Source organism: Coregonus clupeaformis, chromosome 24 (genome assembly GCF_020615455.1).
Source record: "Coregonus clupeaformis isolate EN_2021a chromosome 24, ASM2061545v1, whole genome shotgun sequence".
In the NCBI taxonomy this organism is placed as follows: domain Eukaryota; kingdom Metazoa; phylum Chordata; class Actinopteri; order Salmoniformes; family Salmonidae; genus Coregonus; species Coregonus clupeaformis.
The window spans coordinates 39,221,754-39,239,030 of NC_059215.1; the positions used below are offsets into that span (position 1 = coordinate 39,221,754).

The 17,277-nt window shown below is 41.9% G+C and overlaps 1 protein-coding gene across 1 annotated transcript in view; it reads left to right on the forward strand.

Annotated features, from left to right (window-relative positions):
- Positions 1-1,310: 1,310 nt before the first annotated feature.
- Positions 1,311-17,277, forward strand: part of LOC121538167 (helicase ARIP4-like) — a 58,221-nt gene continuing 42,254 nt past the window's right edge. Inside the window, exons 1-2 of the mRNA XM_041845962.2 lie at positions 1,311-1,443; positions 15,049-15,205. Coding sequence (XP_041701896.2) covers positions 15,103-15,205 — 103 coding nt within the window. The 5' untranslated portion in view covers positions 1,311-1,443; positions 15,049-15,102. The remainder of the gene's footprint in view (positions 1,444-15,048; positions 15,206-17,277) is intronic.

Below are 17,277 nucleotides of genomic sequence, written 5' to 3' on the forward strand. Positions count from 1 at the left end.
ATTTCAAAATGGCCTCCTATGGGTTCAGGGACCAGTCACAATGGGAATACAAAACAAAGCATAATGTGATTGGTGAATGAGTTCTTAAAAATCTGACCAATTGTATTGAGACATAGAGTGACCAATAGATTGTGGTTAAATGTTACTGATCAATAGACTAGTATATAGTTACAATACTAGTCACACAGTTGAATATCTTCACTCTGAGTTGTTGTTTTTTTGCTCAAACTAATATGGTCATATGTATAATGTCACTCACACAAGAGAAAGAAGACAAACTCTGCAACGAACATAAGTGCATGAAAGGTTTGGTAACAGAATGATGGCTTGTGACGTTTGTGCAGTCATTATGTTACCAAACTTGGCATCTGCACTGTTCTTCAAGTAAATGTGTTTTTATAAAATGTTCTGTGGAAATTGCTAAAAGTCTTCCTTATGCATAGAGTTGTATGGTTGGTTTACCTTTGCAATCAATCAAATTGATTTATAAAGCCCTTTTTACATCAGCAGATGTCACAAAGTGCAATACAGAAACCCAGCCTAAAACCCCAAACAGCAAGCAATGCAGATGTAGAAGTACTGGTTTTTGTTTGGCATACATTTAAAAGTGAAAATTCTGAGTCTCAGCAGTTTCTTACCTAGAATTGTCCTGAACTAAATCAAGGGGAGCTTAACATAATTGGCCAGTAGGGGTCGCCACGAGAACGAGACAATTTATACATTATGCAGCATACTTTTTTCGGATGATTACTCAGGAGACTACTAGCCTACTGGGTGAAATCTCTTGCAAAATACTGGCAAAAATCTCTGGTAAAAAAAGTATCATTCCCTCGATCAATTAACACAGAAATAAATGTGTTACTGTTTAAGAAGAGAGCAAATGTAGGCTTGTCGTAATGAAGAGCATATCAGATTGGAAAATATTCAATTTCATAACTTGAAAACCCATAGGAATAGGACAACAATCTAAAATTAGTTCATTTTATGGTTTTGGTCATGCTTCTTGGTTGTTTGATATTTAGGCCAAATTAATCATATTTCCTAATTTAGATGGTATAGCAATTGGATATTAATTGTCTGTCTAAAGTGCAGTTTAGCTCAATGTGCAGCAAAAGCAAAAACATACTTGAATCAACATAATAATAACCAGTTTGCAGAGTTATTGGATTATTTAACTTGATGCAAATTCATGTATTACGCAAACTCGACCCTGTGTCTCACTCAATTTGTTCCCCCTCGTCGATTAATGTTTTAAAAATTTGGCAGTGCGTTTCCGGAACTCTCGAATTGTTTTTTTTGGGGGTATTCCTGGAGGGCACCGACAGCATAGCGTCGTTGTTCCTCAAGAAACTGATGAAAGAAATCTCAACCTGCATGTAACAGAAAATTTATTGAAAATTGAATGCAAATTATTCAAGAAATTTCACGCAGTGAATGCGAAAGGTGAGGATACTTTTTTCGTTTGCATGCCAAATTTAATTGTGGGGGTTTTCATTGTCAGAACATTGGTCGTGTTTCGGCTGTCTGTGTCAACTGTGGACAATGATAGCCTAGTGCACATCGCTGGTGCTCAGACTGCATTGCCATTGCAGTGAGCGCATGTTATGAAACGCGTGCGTTTTCGTAACTACAGTGTGTTCCGGAGTAGTCGAGTGGGGGGCAAAACATTGGTAATGGATGATTGTTCATTGTTGCAATTCTACAACAGTCAAATCATAATTAACTTCCAATAGTGAGTTATTGAGATAAAATAGTTATGGCTTGCTAAAAGTGAGGTCTGAAATTCAAAACTAGTTCAACCTGTGGTTTTGGCGATGTTGTTTTGATGTGACATAAGAACATGTATTACTTATGTTATCTTGTGTACATTTTGTTTAGATAATTTTGTCAAATATCTGCCTCAACATCTTACCACCAGTTTCTTTGTTGCATAACCATATTTTGGGAGAAAAATAATTGGGATTTAGGCCTACCACAGAGATTCAACTGTCTAAATGTGGTGTGAAGGGGATTGAAAGGTGTGTTGTGCTGAGGGATTAGGCTCTTTGCCTTGCCCTGGTCCCCTGGTTTATTTTTATTTTTGTATTTTATTTTACCTTTTATTTAACCAGGTAGGCCAGATGAGAACAAGTTCTCATTTACAACTGCGACCTGGCCAAGATAAAGCAAAGCAGTGTGATTAAAAACAACAACAACAACAACACAGAGTTACATATGGCATAAACAAAACGTACAGTCAATAACACAATATAAAATCTATATACAGTGTGTGCAAATGTAGTAAGTTAAGGATGTAAGGCAATAAATAGGCCATAGTGCAAAATAATTACAATTTACTATTAACACTGGAATGATAGATGTGCAGAAGATGATGTGCAAATAGAGATACTGGGGTGCAAATGAGCAAAATAAATAACAATGTAAATAACAATATGGGGATGAGGTAGTTGGGTGGGCTAATTACAGATGGGCTGTGTACAGGTGCAGTGATCGGTAAGCTGCTCTGACAACTGATGCTTAAAGTTAGTGAGGGAGATAAGAGTCTCCAGCTTCAGAGATTTTTGCAGTTCGTTCCAGAGAACTGGAAGGAATGGCGACCAAAGGAGGTGTTGGCTTTGGGGATGACCAGTGAGATATACCTGCTGGAGCGCATACTACGGGTGGGTGTTGCAGACTGGTTCTTTTGTTGAAGGGAATTCAAATACATTTGCTTAATCTCCCCTTTAGATCATGTATCTAATGAACTCTATCTACTAGTCCCAAATTTCTTTGAAAGTAATTGAAATACCCTAAATAGTATTTGAACCCAAGTCTGTCCCAGGCACAACATTGTGTTCTGCCATTACTCAGTGAGGAAGAAACTGTCTGTTCTGTCTTTTTAATCCATCACACTTGTTCTTTCTCCTTTGCTCTTGTAATGTTTCTATTTTTTGGGGGACAATTTGTGTTCAAGCTGCCACATCAGCTCCATGTGAGTCCATTGTGACGGTGACCATTTTACATTTTACGTCATTTAGCATCTTATCCAGAGCGACTTACAGTTAGTGAGTGCATACATTATTTACATTTTTTCATACTGGTCCCCCATGGGAATCGAACCCGTTGCAAACACCATGCTCTACCAACTGAGCTACCTCCCTGCCAGCCATTCCCTTCCCTACCCTGGATGATGCTGGGCCAATTGTGCGCCGCCCCATGGGTCTCCCGTTCACGGCCGGCTACGACAGAGCCTGGATTTGAACCAGGATCTCTAGTGGCACAGCTAGCACTGTGATGCAGTGCCTTAGACCACTGCGCCACTCGGGAGGTGACCAGCCATCAAGATTTCTACAGCAGTTGATTTCTTTACCTTTTAATCAACTACTCCATTAGCGTTGTGGTAAGTGCCTTTTCTTACCCCCTTGGTGCATGCTGAAAAGTCTTAACCACACAAGACGACGATGTCCTCAGAGTATGTCTGTACTCTCTGCCTTTTCTTCTGTGGTTGTCTCCAAGCCACCTCAGTTCAACGTGAGGAGTGTCTCAGAGCAGCACACAGATACCAGATGTGATCTGTCGGGAACATTTTAAAAGGCCTTCTCCTTTTAGAGCTTCCGAGGGTGGTTACTGCCGGCGCTCCCTTGCTCGCTCACTCTGTTCCTGCTAACAAGCACAGCGGGAGACCGCGGGCGAGGGAGGGTGACATGACACCTAGCCCAACTGTCTCTCCTACGCACTCGCCTCGCTCCCTGTCAGCCTGAAAAGAGGAGCTGCACTCCTCCTCTGTCCATCTCCTCTCTCCTCCCTCAAACTCCCCAAGCTTATAGCTCTGTCCCTATCTCATCCTTGTCTCCTCTTAATCATGAAGTTCATGCACTCCCCCAGCAGGCTGTGTTCTCACGTCCCTGTTGCAGGTGTAAAGCCACATGTAGAAATATACACTATATGGCTCTGAGCTGCAACATCTCTGTTCCTCCTGCTGAAGCCCATCCACCTTGGCTCCATTATTTATGTCCACATGGTATGTACATGGTACGTACTGTACTAGACTGAGAGGAGGGCCATCTTTCCGCCTGAGTAAAGGCTGCTCTGAAGATGAGTAGGTTATTAAGTAGAGGTCAAAAAGCGAGCCCAGCAGAACAGATATAGGCATATCACTCACATGGCCTATATGAGATCCCAGCAGGCATTCCATAGACTGGGATCGCCATGATTCTTATACTTGGAACGTTCTGGTTTATGTAATTGATTGAGTAGCTGCCAGTAAGACTGGGATTTCATAACACTTACCTACGTTTTGTGTATATGTTCAAGGTCAAATATGTCAGTGTTTTCCATTTCCTGAAAAGTTTCAGTTTTGGAGATACAAGGTTTTCTTCCGACCGCGATGATTCATTGATTGATTCCTTTTCCAATAAATACATTTTATAGTGACCATTTAGTTTACTAGTCACTAGCTAATTTACTCAGGATATTGTGTAATGCATGTTTTAAGTGCACAATTTCATCATTTGATAGGCTAACTGTTCTAAGATCCACAACGGTGCTTTGTCATGATGCCAGTTGAATGCTGAGTCCATTGGAGAGCTCTTTTTGAACGCTTTCTGAAACCAAATAAATAAGAGCTCTGTTTTTGCCTGTTGGCTGCCTGTTTCATGATGGAATGGTCCAAAAACATTTAGAGGCTAAGGTAATTGATAATAGCCTATCGTTCTGGCACTTTTCAGGCTGCTGATTTCAATGTTTTAAGGTAGTCACTTTATCTCTTTCTTAACACCTCTCAACATTCACAACTTAGAAACAAGGGGTGTGGTGGTGTGTTTAATATCTATATCTTGGATTTACTTCGTAAAGTGTGTGTGTGTTGAATAGAAGAAGGGAAAGGGTTGTGCATGTGTGTATGCCCATCTCTGTTTTGGTACATATGGGTCAGTGGATATGGTGTCTGTCTGTCTGCTGAGTATATAAACAGTCTGTCTGGTGAGTGGGAAGGGAAGGTAGGGTGTCTGTCCTTATCTAGGCTACAGCACCACTGTTGTTGATGTACCAGTGAGCAGGGAATTGTTCAACAGAAGCACTGTCTGTCCCCACCAACCCATACGTGGATATGCGATCCCATCCCCTCCCAGACCACTCCGTTTAGTCCTCCTTCCTCACCAAATCTGTCTATTGTGTCCAAATGACCCCAGTGACCCTTTGCTAAAACCTGATTGGATGGTACTTCTTCTCTGCTCAGTCAGTCATCATTGGTTTTTTTTTCACGTCCGCTATAGTTTATTGGTGTAGAGAAGCTAGGTTGTACAACATTACTATTTTACATTTTTGTCCATAATATAATTGTGTGTCCTTTTCTGTGGCCTTACATAGCCCTGGAGTTTGGTGACATGTGTCTGTTCCTCAGGTATGTGGGAGGGGATTAGTGATCCTGTGTTAGAAGATCCTCTGTTGGCGTTGGGTTTATCTCCTAAAAATACCTTGGTGACCCGAGGTCAGCATTGTTCACAGCAGCACAAACGGAGAAGCTTTTAATAGAGTCATCAGGGAGCTATTTCAATCTGCCTTGGTCTGCCTGCCTCACCACTAGGCTAAATGCCGAATGTAAGCTAATGCTCTAGCTGGGTATTAGAACTGGGAGGGAGGATAAACCGAAAATGATCACCGATCGCAGGCATTTTGCTGATATCGTTCATTACGATAAGTAGCCTATAATATAGAAATGTTAAGTTTGAAATGAAATAAGTTTGCTAATATGGGTGAATGTTAATGGGACAATTGATGATTACAACCATCAATCTAGTAGTAGTAGTTTAAAGGATAAAAAACGGTGGTGCACATTAAAGACATGCTCCGGAACTTTGGCGACTACAAAGTATTTTTCAAACCTCCTGCTTTGGGCTGGATGTGTCAATGTGTAGTTCATGCATGCATGATCTATGAGTAGAATTGCTGTCTTACTTCAATTAGCCACGACATCTGTAGTTTGAAAGTGACAGTTTTTCTGGAAGCTGTGCTGAGCCATTTTCCCTACATTTTCTCCCACGTGGGCCAGCCCCGTAGCAATTCGAGTTCTAGCGAATGAGCTTCAGCCCCTCGCCATTTGAGTGACAACTAGCAAGATGCACACAGTAGAGCGAGAGAGAGCGCAATGATGTGGCGCACATATCTGCACATGTGATGTAGTACACCATTTTCGGGGACCACTTTTGGCCCATGAGCGCTACTTTCAGAACTACTGGCTAAAAAGTATACTAAAGTACCAGATAATCTCTTTAATGTTATAAATATATGTTCTATTGATCATTATCACATCAATTCAGGCAGTTTATCACGATATGGATGTTTGTCCATATCTGCCAGCTCTACCGGGAAATATGTGTATTTTGTGGGGTGGTTATTACAAAGCAATTTGCGTTATGAACCACCAAAGCAAAACAATTGTTTTATGACATCATTACTTTGATGTTTTTTTTCTCTCACTGTAAACAGATACAGCACATTATTGTATCAAGGGACAGACTTGAATCAATATTTAGCTACACATCAGAAGGGCTGCACTGCCCACATCCCTCTATGAGCCCCTTTTGATGCATGCCCTTTAGGGATTCATCAAAGTGCCTAACTGAGGCTCTGTCCCCTTGGAGACAGACAGGTCTCAGGACATCAGAGGGGGGACTTCTCACTGTGCCCGGGACTTGGAGACAGACAGGTCTCAGGACATCGGAGGGGGGACTTCTCACTGTGCCCGGGACTGTGTACTGGACTGTAGTCTGGAACTAAGCCCATCTCATGGTCACGGCTGGATTTCCTTTAGTGTTTTATAATGACAAGCAGGAACAGCGTGTTAAACCAACGCTGACGTGCATGCCTAACTGGGTGTGTGTGCGTCTTGTTTAAGCATATATCTCCTAAAACCTTACTTGTAAGTAGCAGCGGCATTAGCCTGCTCTCATGTAAGGCATCTTATGTTATGCAAGCAGCTGTCTTTCGTTTTAGTGGCCTCCTTAGAGCTTTTTTTCCCCCTCCACTTTTCTTGCCCTCGCAGATGAAAAAACGCCTTTCACTCTCTCACCCCCTCTCCTTCTCTATTTCTCTCTATTGGTGGGAGAGAGTTGAAACCATTGTGTTGAAGTGGCTTAGGCAACACGACACGTACAAAATGAAAGTGTCAGACCCTGACCCCCCCCTAAAGGACATGGTAGACTAACACAGAAGCGTGTGACACATCACGTGTTGGTGTGTGTGTGGCCTATATCCCAACGTGTGTGTTTTATTTGTGTGAGGAAGTGATAAGGAAACTGTAGCGAGATTCTAGGGCTGGGACAATACAATTATCTCAATATTTTTTCCATGGCAAAAATGAAAACGTGAAGCAGACCAAACACTTTGGTCCTTTAAAAACCTGCCGTTTGTAAAATATTGTGTGCTATAGCTTGTAAAATACACTGAGTGTACAAAACATTAGGAACACCTGCTCTTTCCATGACATAGCCTGAACAGGTGAATCCAGGTGAAAGCTATGATCCCTTATTGATGTCACTTGTAAAATCCACTTCAGTCAGTGTAGATTAAGGGGAGGAGACAGGTTAAAGAATGATTTTTAAGCCTTGAGGAAATTGAGACATGGATTGTGTATGTGTGCCATTGAGGGTGAATGGGTAAGAAAACATTTTTAAGTGCCTTTGAACGGGGTGTGGTAGTAGGTGCCAGGTGCATCTTTTTTCGTGTTTTGTTTCCTTGCCACGATACTGGTATCCTCCTGGCCCAACGAGATTCCCTAAAAACATTCCACTTCGATACAGTTATGAACGGAAGTGACTTTTTCGTAGCAGGTTAGGAGAGCTTACCCAGCAGGTTGGGAGAATTAATGTAGCAGGTTAGGAGAATTAGGTTAATGTTAGGAAAAGGGTTAGGGTTAGCGAAAATGCTCTCCTAACCTGCTACGAAAAGACACTTCCGGTCATAGCTGTATCGAAATGGAATGTAGCCCCATGCGGCGACTCTCTTCCTGTTTCCCGATATGTCAAAGGGCACCCGGCCACTGCCAGCCATGTGGCCTTGTCCCCCATGACCTTCAGTCTGGCCGTTTGGCACTGTCCTGAGGGTACTGCGGTCTGGTCTGGGCTCTGGTGCTGTCCTGAGGGTGCTGGGGGCTGGGCTGGTATCCTTCTGACCACATCTGTGGTGTCCCTTGACCCTGCATTACCTCTGGTCTAGAATCTAGATGATGTAGGGTGGCCCTATTTTAGCAGGGTTTAGGCTATGTACTCCCCTCCCCCGTTTGGCATGTGGGTTTTGTGGACACGAGACAGCCAGACCTTGACCTTAACCCCGACCCGTCCCAGGTGGGCTCCACTGCTGCCTGGTATTCATTCAGGAGGAGGATGCAATGCATGTTTGAAATGTCATGAAGACCTCTTATAGCTCCTTAGAGTAGATTCACTTTTATTATCCCACCAGGGGGAAATTCGTTTGGTCATGTGCTTAAAAAACATAAACACAGAATGGTACACAATAAAATTAATATGAAAAGTGCAATGGTCTACATATTTACAGTGGATGTTCAATACACACTCCCTTGAACCAATCAAGAGTCTTTGGTAAGTCTTTCCATTATACAGCCTAATGGCTGAAAGTCCCTGTATTTATTTGTTTATTTTCAATAAGTATTTTCCCCCTAGTCAGGCTGCGGTTGCTTTGGGAGAATTTAGGATGAAGTGGGTACTGTCCTTTTAGAATTTTGTCATGTTTTTGGAGTATGAGATTTGTGTACAGGCTGTTGGCAGACTCTTGCCCACTGTTTTTATAATTTGCTGCAGTTTTGCTTGGTCTTGCACCCTCTTGTTTCCTAACACGCATATCAGGCCAAATGACAGCACACTCTGCAGGACAGATTTGTAAAACATCTGTAAGATATGGCAGTCAATATTTAAATAGATTAGTTTATGCTTGGGCGGTATCCAGAATGTCATGCCTTCATACCAACCTTGTGCCATACTGGGATTTTCGGTAATACTGGCACTGAACACAAAGGGCTCTATTTGCAAACCCCACTTAGCCTTTGTAGTCTGAACGTTAGCAAAGCTAACAAGTACATGTAAAATCCCAATAGAGAATGCTAACTAAACGCTAATGAGTCTCTGACCTAAACTATACAAGTAACAAAAAAATGCTGCTCAGTTTTCTGCACGCACAAAACAAATATTTAACAGCAAGGCTCTTGATCCAGAAGGTGATTCTCTGCTGGTACCAAGCAAAGCTTGATTTTGGAAGAAGCTAACCACTTAGCTAGATAGCTAACTAGCTACTAAATTAGCAAACTAAAATTTAGCACATTTTATACAGTTAACTTAATAGTTATAAGATATCTACCTGGCAAACATTTAGTTGTGAATTCCATACTGTAACTAGATCACCTGGTGCGTGCTGCACAACAGTGAGTGACTCACAAGGCTCCGGTCTCTCGTCATTGTGTGCTTGGAGACAAACACCACATGACTGGGGACTACCAGTAAGCTTCATAATGAAAAATTGTGACATGTAAAATGAAGAGGTATCTACTTTATCTTCTACCGTATTGCACAACTTGACTGCAGGTATTTACTTAAAATGTAGCTACAAATATTCAAATGTATAATAAAACCATCCGGTATACTGTATACCGCCCAAGTCTTGTTCAGTTTGCGCAAAAAAAACATTCTCTGTTGTAATTTCTTTGTTTTTGCAAGGGCAGTCAGTGAATTTCAGTTTATCTATCTCAATTCCCAGGGCTTGTTGTGTCTCCTGTCTGAAAAGGCATCCCTCTCCCTGTAGAATTGAAACTATGAGCCTCCCAGGAAGGGGAGGGGTCAAACAAGGTCATTGTTAACCTTCCAATCAGCTTGCCCTTTTGTTACCGACAATTCCTCCATTGCTAACCTCTTCCCACCAACCACCATTTTCTTCCTTGAATTCAAGTCACTATAGCTGGAAGTGGTGTTCTATGAACTACTTAAAAGCTCTTTGCTCAAGGTTGTGTCGGCTAACCTGTCATTGAAGCTGGGTTGGATCATGATGATATGCACTGCATCGGCATGAGCACAGGAAAAGGCTGTGAGTGATGTGAATTTAATTTCACCAAGCTGAGTGATGAGCTCTAAAATGCATCCTGAGAGCTTTGCCTCTCTCTGCCTTCCAGGAATAGGCTGCTGCCAGCGTCTTTCGTTCTGCTGTTTGACTCTTCCAAGGGAGTCCACGACTCTGACAGTCTTCCCTCTAGTCTGTTTTTGTTTTACATCTTTTCTGAGGGTGTATGTATGTCTGTGCCGCTTCTTTGACAAAACAGCAGCACGATTCACCAGTGAAAAACCCACATGAGGAGGAAGAAAGATGAGGGATTCTTCCCCTCTCCATAGTTGTTTTTATCGAAAGTAGCTTAAAACAAACTCTGCTAGCCTGATTGCCAGACCTGTATGCTTTAGCTAACTCCTAATTGAAAAACTGTTGTTGATGCTAGCCATTAGGATAGCCTATATGATCTGGCATGACAACTAAATCACTAACTGTAACCCAAGTTAGACTGAAGGTATGTGTAATGTTTCTCTGTGTTTCCCCTAGAGATGAATGTCCAGGTGGGGCGCAAAAGCCCCCTAGCAACATACAGGCCCTCTGGTATCATTAAGATGTAAATTAAAAGACTAACTCCTTGGTTTCTCAAGGGACTGCGCTATAGTATACACCAGGGGTCTATAACAGGTCGATCACTAGCTACCAGTAGCTCGCAGCCCACCTATGAGTAGCTCGCCAAACAATTCTGAAAGTACATTCAATTTTCACGTGTTCCACAGCAAACTGTCGTTAACAAAGCTCACAAGTATCAGACACCGCAAGCTCCCAACTACTATTTAATCAACGCTACATTGTCATTACCCCCCCCCCCACACACACACACACACACACACACACTCTGTGTGTAGCCAGTTGATGTGATAACCGCCTTGTGGGTTGACAGAGATACTTTCCCCAAAACCTTCTCAGTTAAATCTTACCTGCAAAGTAGGCTTACCTGGCAGAAGTACTGGATTTATATCTATTATTTGTTCTTTGTAAACTTTGCCATGAAATGAGCAGCAGCACTACAGAACCATAGCTAGACCTGCACGGTCCTCTCTCGCTAGATGCACAATTAAAGGGCCAGATGCACAATTAAAGGGGAATTTTGTTTCTCTATGAACAATTGTAATTTAAAATTGAAAAAATAAAAATAATCTGAAACCAAGAAATAAAACTGAGAACATAATTAGGGGAGGAAAATCACATTTTACAGGGCCCCCTCAGTTGTTTATTAATAATTATTTTACCAGGTATATTGGCAGAAAACGTAGTGCACTACTTTCTCTTGCACACTAAGGAACTGGGGAAGAGTTGTGAAGAGTTTTAGGGGAGTGGAGAAGAGAATAATGTGCCTATTTGATAGCTAAAAAAAAAAAGGATTAACTTGCAACATGTTTTTCTTTTTAAGTAGCTCTCATGCTAGAAATGGTTGGAGACCCCAGTATACACAGTAGTGTACATGGATAAACATAGGGTCCTATAAAATCCAGAATCCAGACAAAAAATGTATTGAACTTAATAGGAAATTAATTGAACTTATTAGAAAATGCATTAGTTTGCCCAAGTGAATCATAAGACATAAATAAAATGCGTCAGTGATTCGTATTTTCATGCTACTTTCTGAAACGGCACAGGAATACCCCTGTCTGTGTATGTGTGCGGCGCACACGCAGGTCTACACTTTGTGTAGCCGTTTGTGATGATGCTAATGAAAACCTTCTGGTAGAGATGGAAAGGCTTTCCCAAAAACATTCTCAATTAAATGTTTCTTGTGACAGAGATGAAAATGACTGTTAGACATTTTGAAAGAGGGGAGATGTGAAGCTGCAACAACCAGCATGGGTTGCTAATATGACTGGGATTGTGCCTTTGGCTACTGGACAACGAAAGAAAGTTGATTTGAAAACCAATAGAACATGAGAGAAATAGGCTACTGGTTTTAATGGCATATGGAAGTATTTTTATAAAATTGCCTTCATGTTTCTATGGTCGGATTTTACTTTGAAGCAAGGTAAGACATGCCTCATATGAAGTAAAACGTTTAGGTTTCAAACAATTAAGTATATGTTTTCAAAATGCATACTGCCTCCAGCTCATTGTAAAGTGGTGTTTCATGCGCTGAATCCTGCCTACCTTGGCCTATATGCACTTGAATGGCAAATGGGAAGCGCGCTTCAATTACCAGTTGAGAAATAAAAATAGTAGCTCTTTTTAATCGTGGCCATAAAAAGTTTTTAACACATGGTTGCATTTAGAATTGTTACGCAATGATTGGGCTTATAAAATCATGCTTCACTCTAGCAGCAGTTCTCTTGCGCTGTCTGGCAGATTTTCCGCTCAGAGGCTCTGTACCAATTTAATTCCACTACATTATGCAAATGAACCTATACATCCATAAGCATGACCGGCAAGTGTATTTCCATCGACTGGTATTTCCATCAATGAATAGGCAAAAAACATGATTTTTGCAATGGGATTTTCTTTCTTCTCCCAGACAATTGGCCAGCTCCTTGGTGTGGAGTGTGTGTTGAATAGTAGAAGGGAAAGGGGGATCCTCTGCACCTTTTTTTTCCCCTTTTTTATTTCACCTTTATTTATCTAGGCAAGTCAGTTAAGAACAAATTCTTATTTCTGCGGGGACGGGGGCTGGGATTGAAAATGTAGGACAAAACACACATCACGACAAGAGACACCTCAACACTACATAAAGAGAGACCTAAGACGACAACACATGACAACACAGCATGGTAGTAACACAACATGACAACAACACGTTAGCAACACATGGCAGCAGCACAACATGGTAGCAGCACAAACATGGTACAAAGATTGTTAGGCACAGACAACAGCACAAAGGGCAAAAAGGTAGCGACAACAATACATCACGCGAAGCAGCCTCAAGTGTGAGTAAGAGTGTCCATGATTGAGTCTTTGAATGTAGAGATGGAGATAAAACTTCTCCAGTTTGAGTGTTTTTTACAGCTCGGTCCAGTCGCTAGCTGCAGCAAACTGAAAAGAGGAGCGACCCAGGGATGTGTGTGCTTTTGGGACCTTTAACAGAATGTGACTGGCAGAACGGGTGTTGGCTGTGGGTTACAGTAGTAATCTCAGATAGCGGGGAGGTGGCCTAGGAGGGTTTTTATAAATAAGCATCAACCAGTGGGTCTTGTGTTGGGTATACAGAGAGAGACAGTTTACAGCGGAGTATTGAGTGCAGTGATGTGTCCTCGAAGGAGCATTGGTGGCAAATCTGATGGCTGAATGGTCTATAAATTACATCTCCGTAATCTAGCATGGGTAGGATGGTCATCTGAATCAGGGTTAGTTTGGCAGCTGGGGTGAAAGAGGAGCGATTACATTAGAGGAAACCAAGTCTAGATTTAACCTTAGCCTGTAGCTTGGATATGTGCTGAGAGAAGAACAGTGTACCGTCTAGCCATACTCCCAAGTACATGTATGAAGTGACTAGCACAAGCTCTAAACCCTCAGAGGTAGTAATCACACCGGTGGGGAGAGGGGCATGCTTCTTACTGAACCACATGACCTTTGTTTTGGAGGTGTTCAAAACAAGATTAAGGGCAGAGAAAGCTTGTTGGATACTAAGAAAGCTTTGTTGTAGAGCGTTTAACACTAAATCCGGGGAGAGGCCAGCTAAATATGACAGTATCATCTCAATATAAATGGATGGCAGAACTTCCTACTGCTTGAGCTGTTGTTGATGTAAATTGAGAGGCATGTGGGGCCTAGGTATCGAGCCTTGGGGTACTCCCTTGGTGACGGGCAGTGGCTGAGACAGCAGATATTCTGACTTTATGCACTGCACTCTTTGAGAGCAGTAGTTAGCAAACCAGGCCAAAAACCCCTCAGAGACACAAATACTCCTTAGCTGACCCACAAGAATGGAATGGTCTACCATATCAAAAGCTTTGGTCAAGTCAATAAAAATAGCAGTACAACATTGCTTAGAATCAAGGGCAATGGTGACCTCATTTAGGACATTCAAGGTTGCAGTGACACATCCATAACCTGAGCGGAAACCAGATTCAATACCACAGAGAATACTGTTGACATCAAAAAAGCCAGTCAGTTGATTATTGACAAGTTTTTCCAACACTTTTGATAAACAGGGCAAGATAGAAATCGGCCTATAACAGTTAGGATCAGCCTGAACTACCCCTTTAAATAAAGGACGCACCGTGGCTGCCTTTCAAGCAATGGGAACCTCCCCAGAGAGGAGAGACAGGTTAAAAAGGTCAGAGATAGGCTTGGTGATGATAGGGGCTGCAACCTTAAAGAAGAAAGGGTCTAAACCATTTGACCCAGATGTTTTTTTGGGGTCAAGTTTAAGGAGCTCCTTTAGCACCTCAGACTCAGTGACCGCCTGCAGGGAGAAACTGTAGCTGGACAGGGGGAAAAGAGGGAGGCGCATCAGGGCTAACACTGATTTTGATTTTTTGGGGGGACTTACCGATACCAATATCTGCCGATGTACTGTTTTACAGTGGGGGAAATGAAAAAGTGTCATTTTTCCACAAAAGTTCTCAAATTGCCATACACTAGCAATTGTCCAAGAAATATGCTACAAATGTTGATTTCTTACATTGACAATAATGACACGTTTTCAGATAGGATGAAAAAATGGAATCTCACGCTATTTATTGAATATCGGTTATTGGTGGAATAATCGTCCGATATCGATATATCTGTTAAAGGCCAATATCGGCAGATATTATCAGTGAAATGATGCATCGGTCGGGCTCTAGTTTTAATGGTATTGTTAGAGGGCTTTGAGTTATGCATTGGCAGTTCTGTATGTTGTCAGTTGTCCCTCTGCGAGATTGTCAAGGTAACGTGTGTTTGTGTGTTCATTTGTTTATTCAATTGTTTTTTATTTGCACTGTAAGACACAGAACAAAGACAAAATAACTGTGTAGACTACATTTTTATGACAAATAAGAAGTGTGTGTGTGTGTGTTGCAGGTGGCCTGTGTGTGAGGATGCCTAGGTAATGCCCCCGGGTGACTGAGGGACACCATGTCTGACGAGGAGACCTCGGGGAGACACATGGAGCCCCACTGCCTCTACAGTGAGGAAGAGGAGCTGGAGGTTGATGAGAATGATGGTCATGATGTCCCCGGTAGGTGGAAACTGAAAGAAGAGAGATATATATATATACACACACACACACACACACACACACACACACACACACACACATACTGATGAATGTTGTATAAAGAAATGCCATGAATAGAACTGATATGATTCCATATGCTACAGTCCAATGATATGTCCGGCATGTTAAGGGTCAACTAAGATGCCTATACAACAGGTTTTGATGGGAGGAAAATACTTGTCATTGAGGAGTTGCAAGCGACCATGAGTGATATTGAACTGATTTAATGAAAGTTGTTTTAAAACCTACAGTCATATCTTCTCAGTGGTGTGTTTCCGTGTGTGTTCCCCTTTCTTATTGTCGGTACCTGGCAGCATTTACACAGTTTTTTGCGGTAGTCTTTGGTAGCATGACTTTACAGGAGATGAATCTTGTCTAAACTCTGTTCTGCTTCAAGAGGGGTCGGGTGGATATACAAACTTGTTAATGTTTCGTAGGTTATCATACCATCTGGTAGTGCATGTCTTGACTGCATCAAATTGATGTAAAGAAGCTAGCTATGATATCCAGCTAGCAAGGCTAATTTGGGCTATTTTGTGTGCTCCCTTAGCGCAGCGGCAATCTGGTAATTACAAGGCTATCAGTCTGCCCGAGGGACATTGCACAAAACAAATTAGAAAGTGATTGGATCATGTTCAACCAATCAGTAACATTCTGCAGAAATAAAACAAACACTTGCCGTCTTTCCAGAGAAAGGCACTTCGAGCTCCAGGACAAAAACATGTTAGCTAACGTAGCTAGCTACTTACTACTAACTGCCTTGGCTTGAGCAAATAAATGCTGACTGAACTGAAGCCTGTCAACAACGGTGCTTTGTGTTCGTCATCAACGAAACTATCCTGGTTGGTTCTACAAAATGGTGAGGGCTCCAGCATCTTCCGATCTTCGCCTGACTGAATCCTTGTAGCGAAACAGACGGTGAATGTTACGTGTTGCTAATGAAACTCAGAAGGTGACTTCCAGAGAGTTACGAGGGGATCAATAAATCCTTCAACTTAGGGACATACTTGTGTCTTGAATGAGGCAATTCAATAGGTAATAAAACAAACATGAACATCAAATTAACAAATTCCCCGTTTTACAAGATACAGTGCATTCGGGAAAATATTCCAAAACTTGTCAATAATTGACTTTTCCCACATTTTGTTACATTACAGCCTTATTCTAAAATGGATTTTTTTTTAAATAAGTACACACAATACCCCATAATGGCAAAGTGAAAACAGTTTTTTTTGAATTTTTGGCAAATGTATAAAACATAATGACCTTATGTAAATAAGTATTCAGACCCTTTGCTATAAGACTCGAAATTGAGCTCAGGTGCATCCTGTTTCCATTGATCATCCTTGAGATGTTTCTACAACTTGATTGGAGTCCACCCGGACTATTTACATTGACTCCCCCCCTTTACACTGCTGCTACTTGCTATTTATTATCTATGCATAGTCACTTTACAAATTACCTCGACTAACCTCTACTCCCGCACATTGACTCGAAACTGGTACCCCCTGTATATAGCCTCGTTATTATGTAATTTTCTTGTTACTTCTTGATTTTATTTTTTTACTTTAGTTTATTTAGTAAATATTTTCTTAACTCTATTTCTTGAACTGCATTGTTGGTTAAGGGCTTGTAAGTAAGCATTTATACACCTGTTGTATTCGCCGCATGTGCTCCGAGACAGGATTGTGTTGAGGCACCGATCTGGGAAGGGTACCAAAACATTTCTGCAGCATTGAAGGTCCCCAAGAACACAGTGGCCTCCATCATTCTTAAATGGAAGAAGTTTGGAACCACCAAGACTCTTCCTAGAGCTGGCCGCTCGGCCAAACTGAGCAATCGGGGGAGAAGGGCCTTGGTCAGGGAGGTGACCAGGAACCCGATGGTGACTCAGACAGAGCTCCAGAGTTCCTCTGTGGAGATGGGAGAACCTTCCAGAAGGACAACCATCTCTGCAGCACTCCACCAATCAAGTCTTTATGGTAGAGTGGCCAGACGGAAGCCAGTAAAAGGCACATGACAGCCCGCTTGGA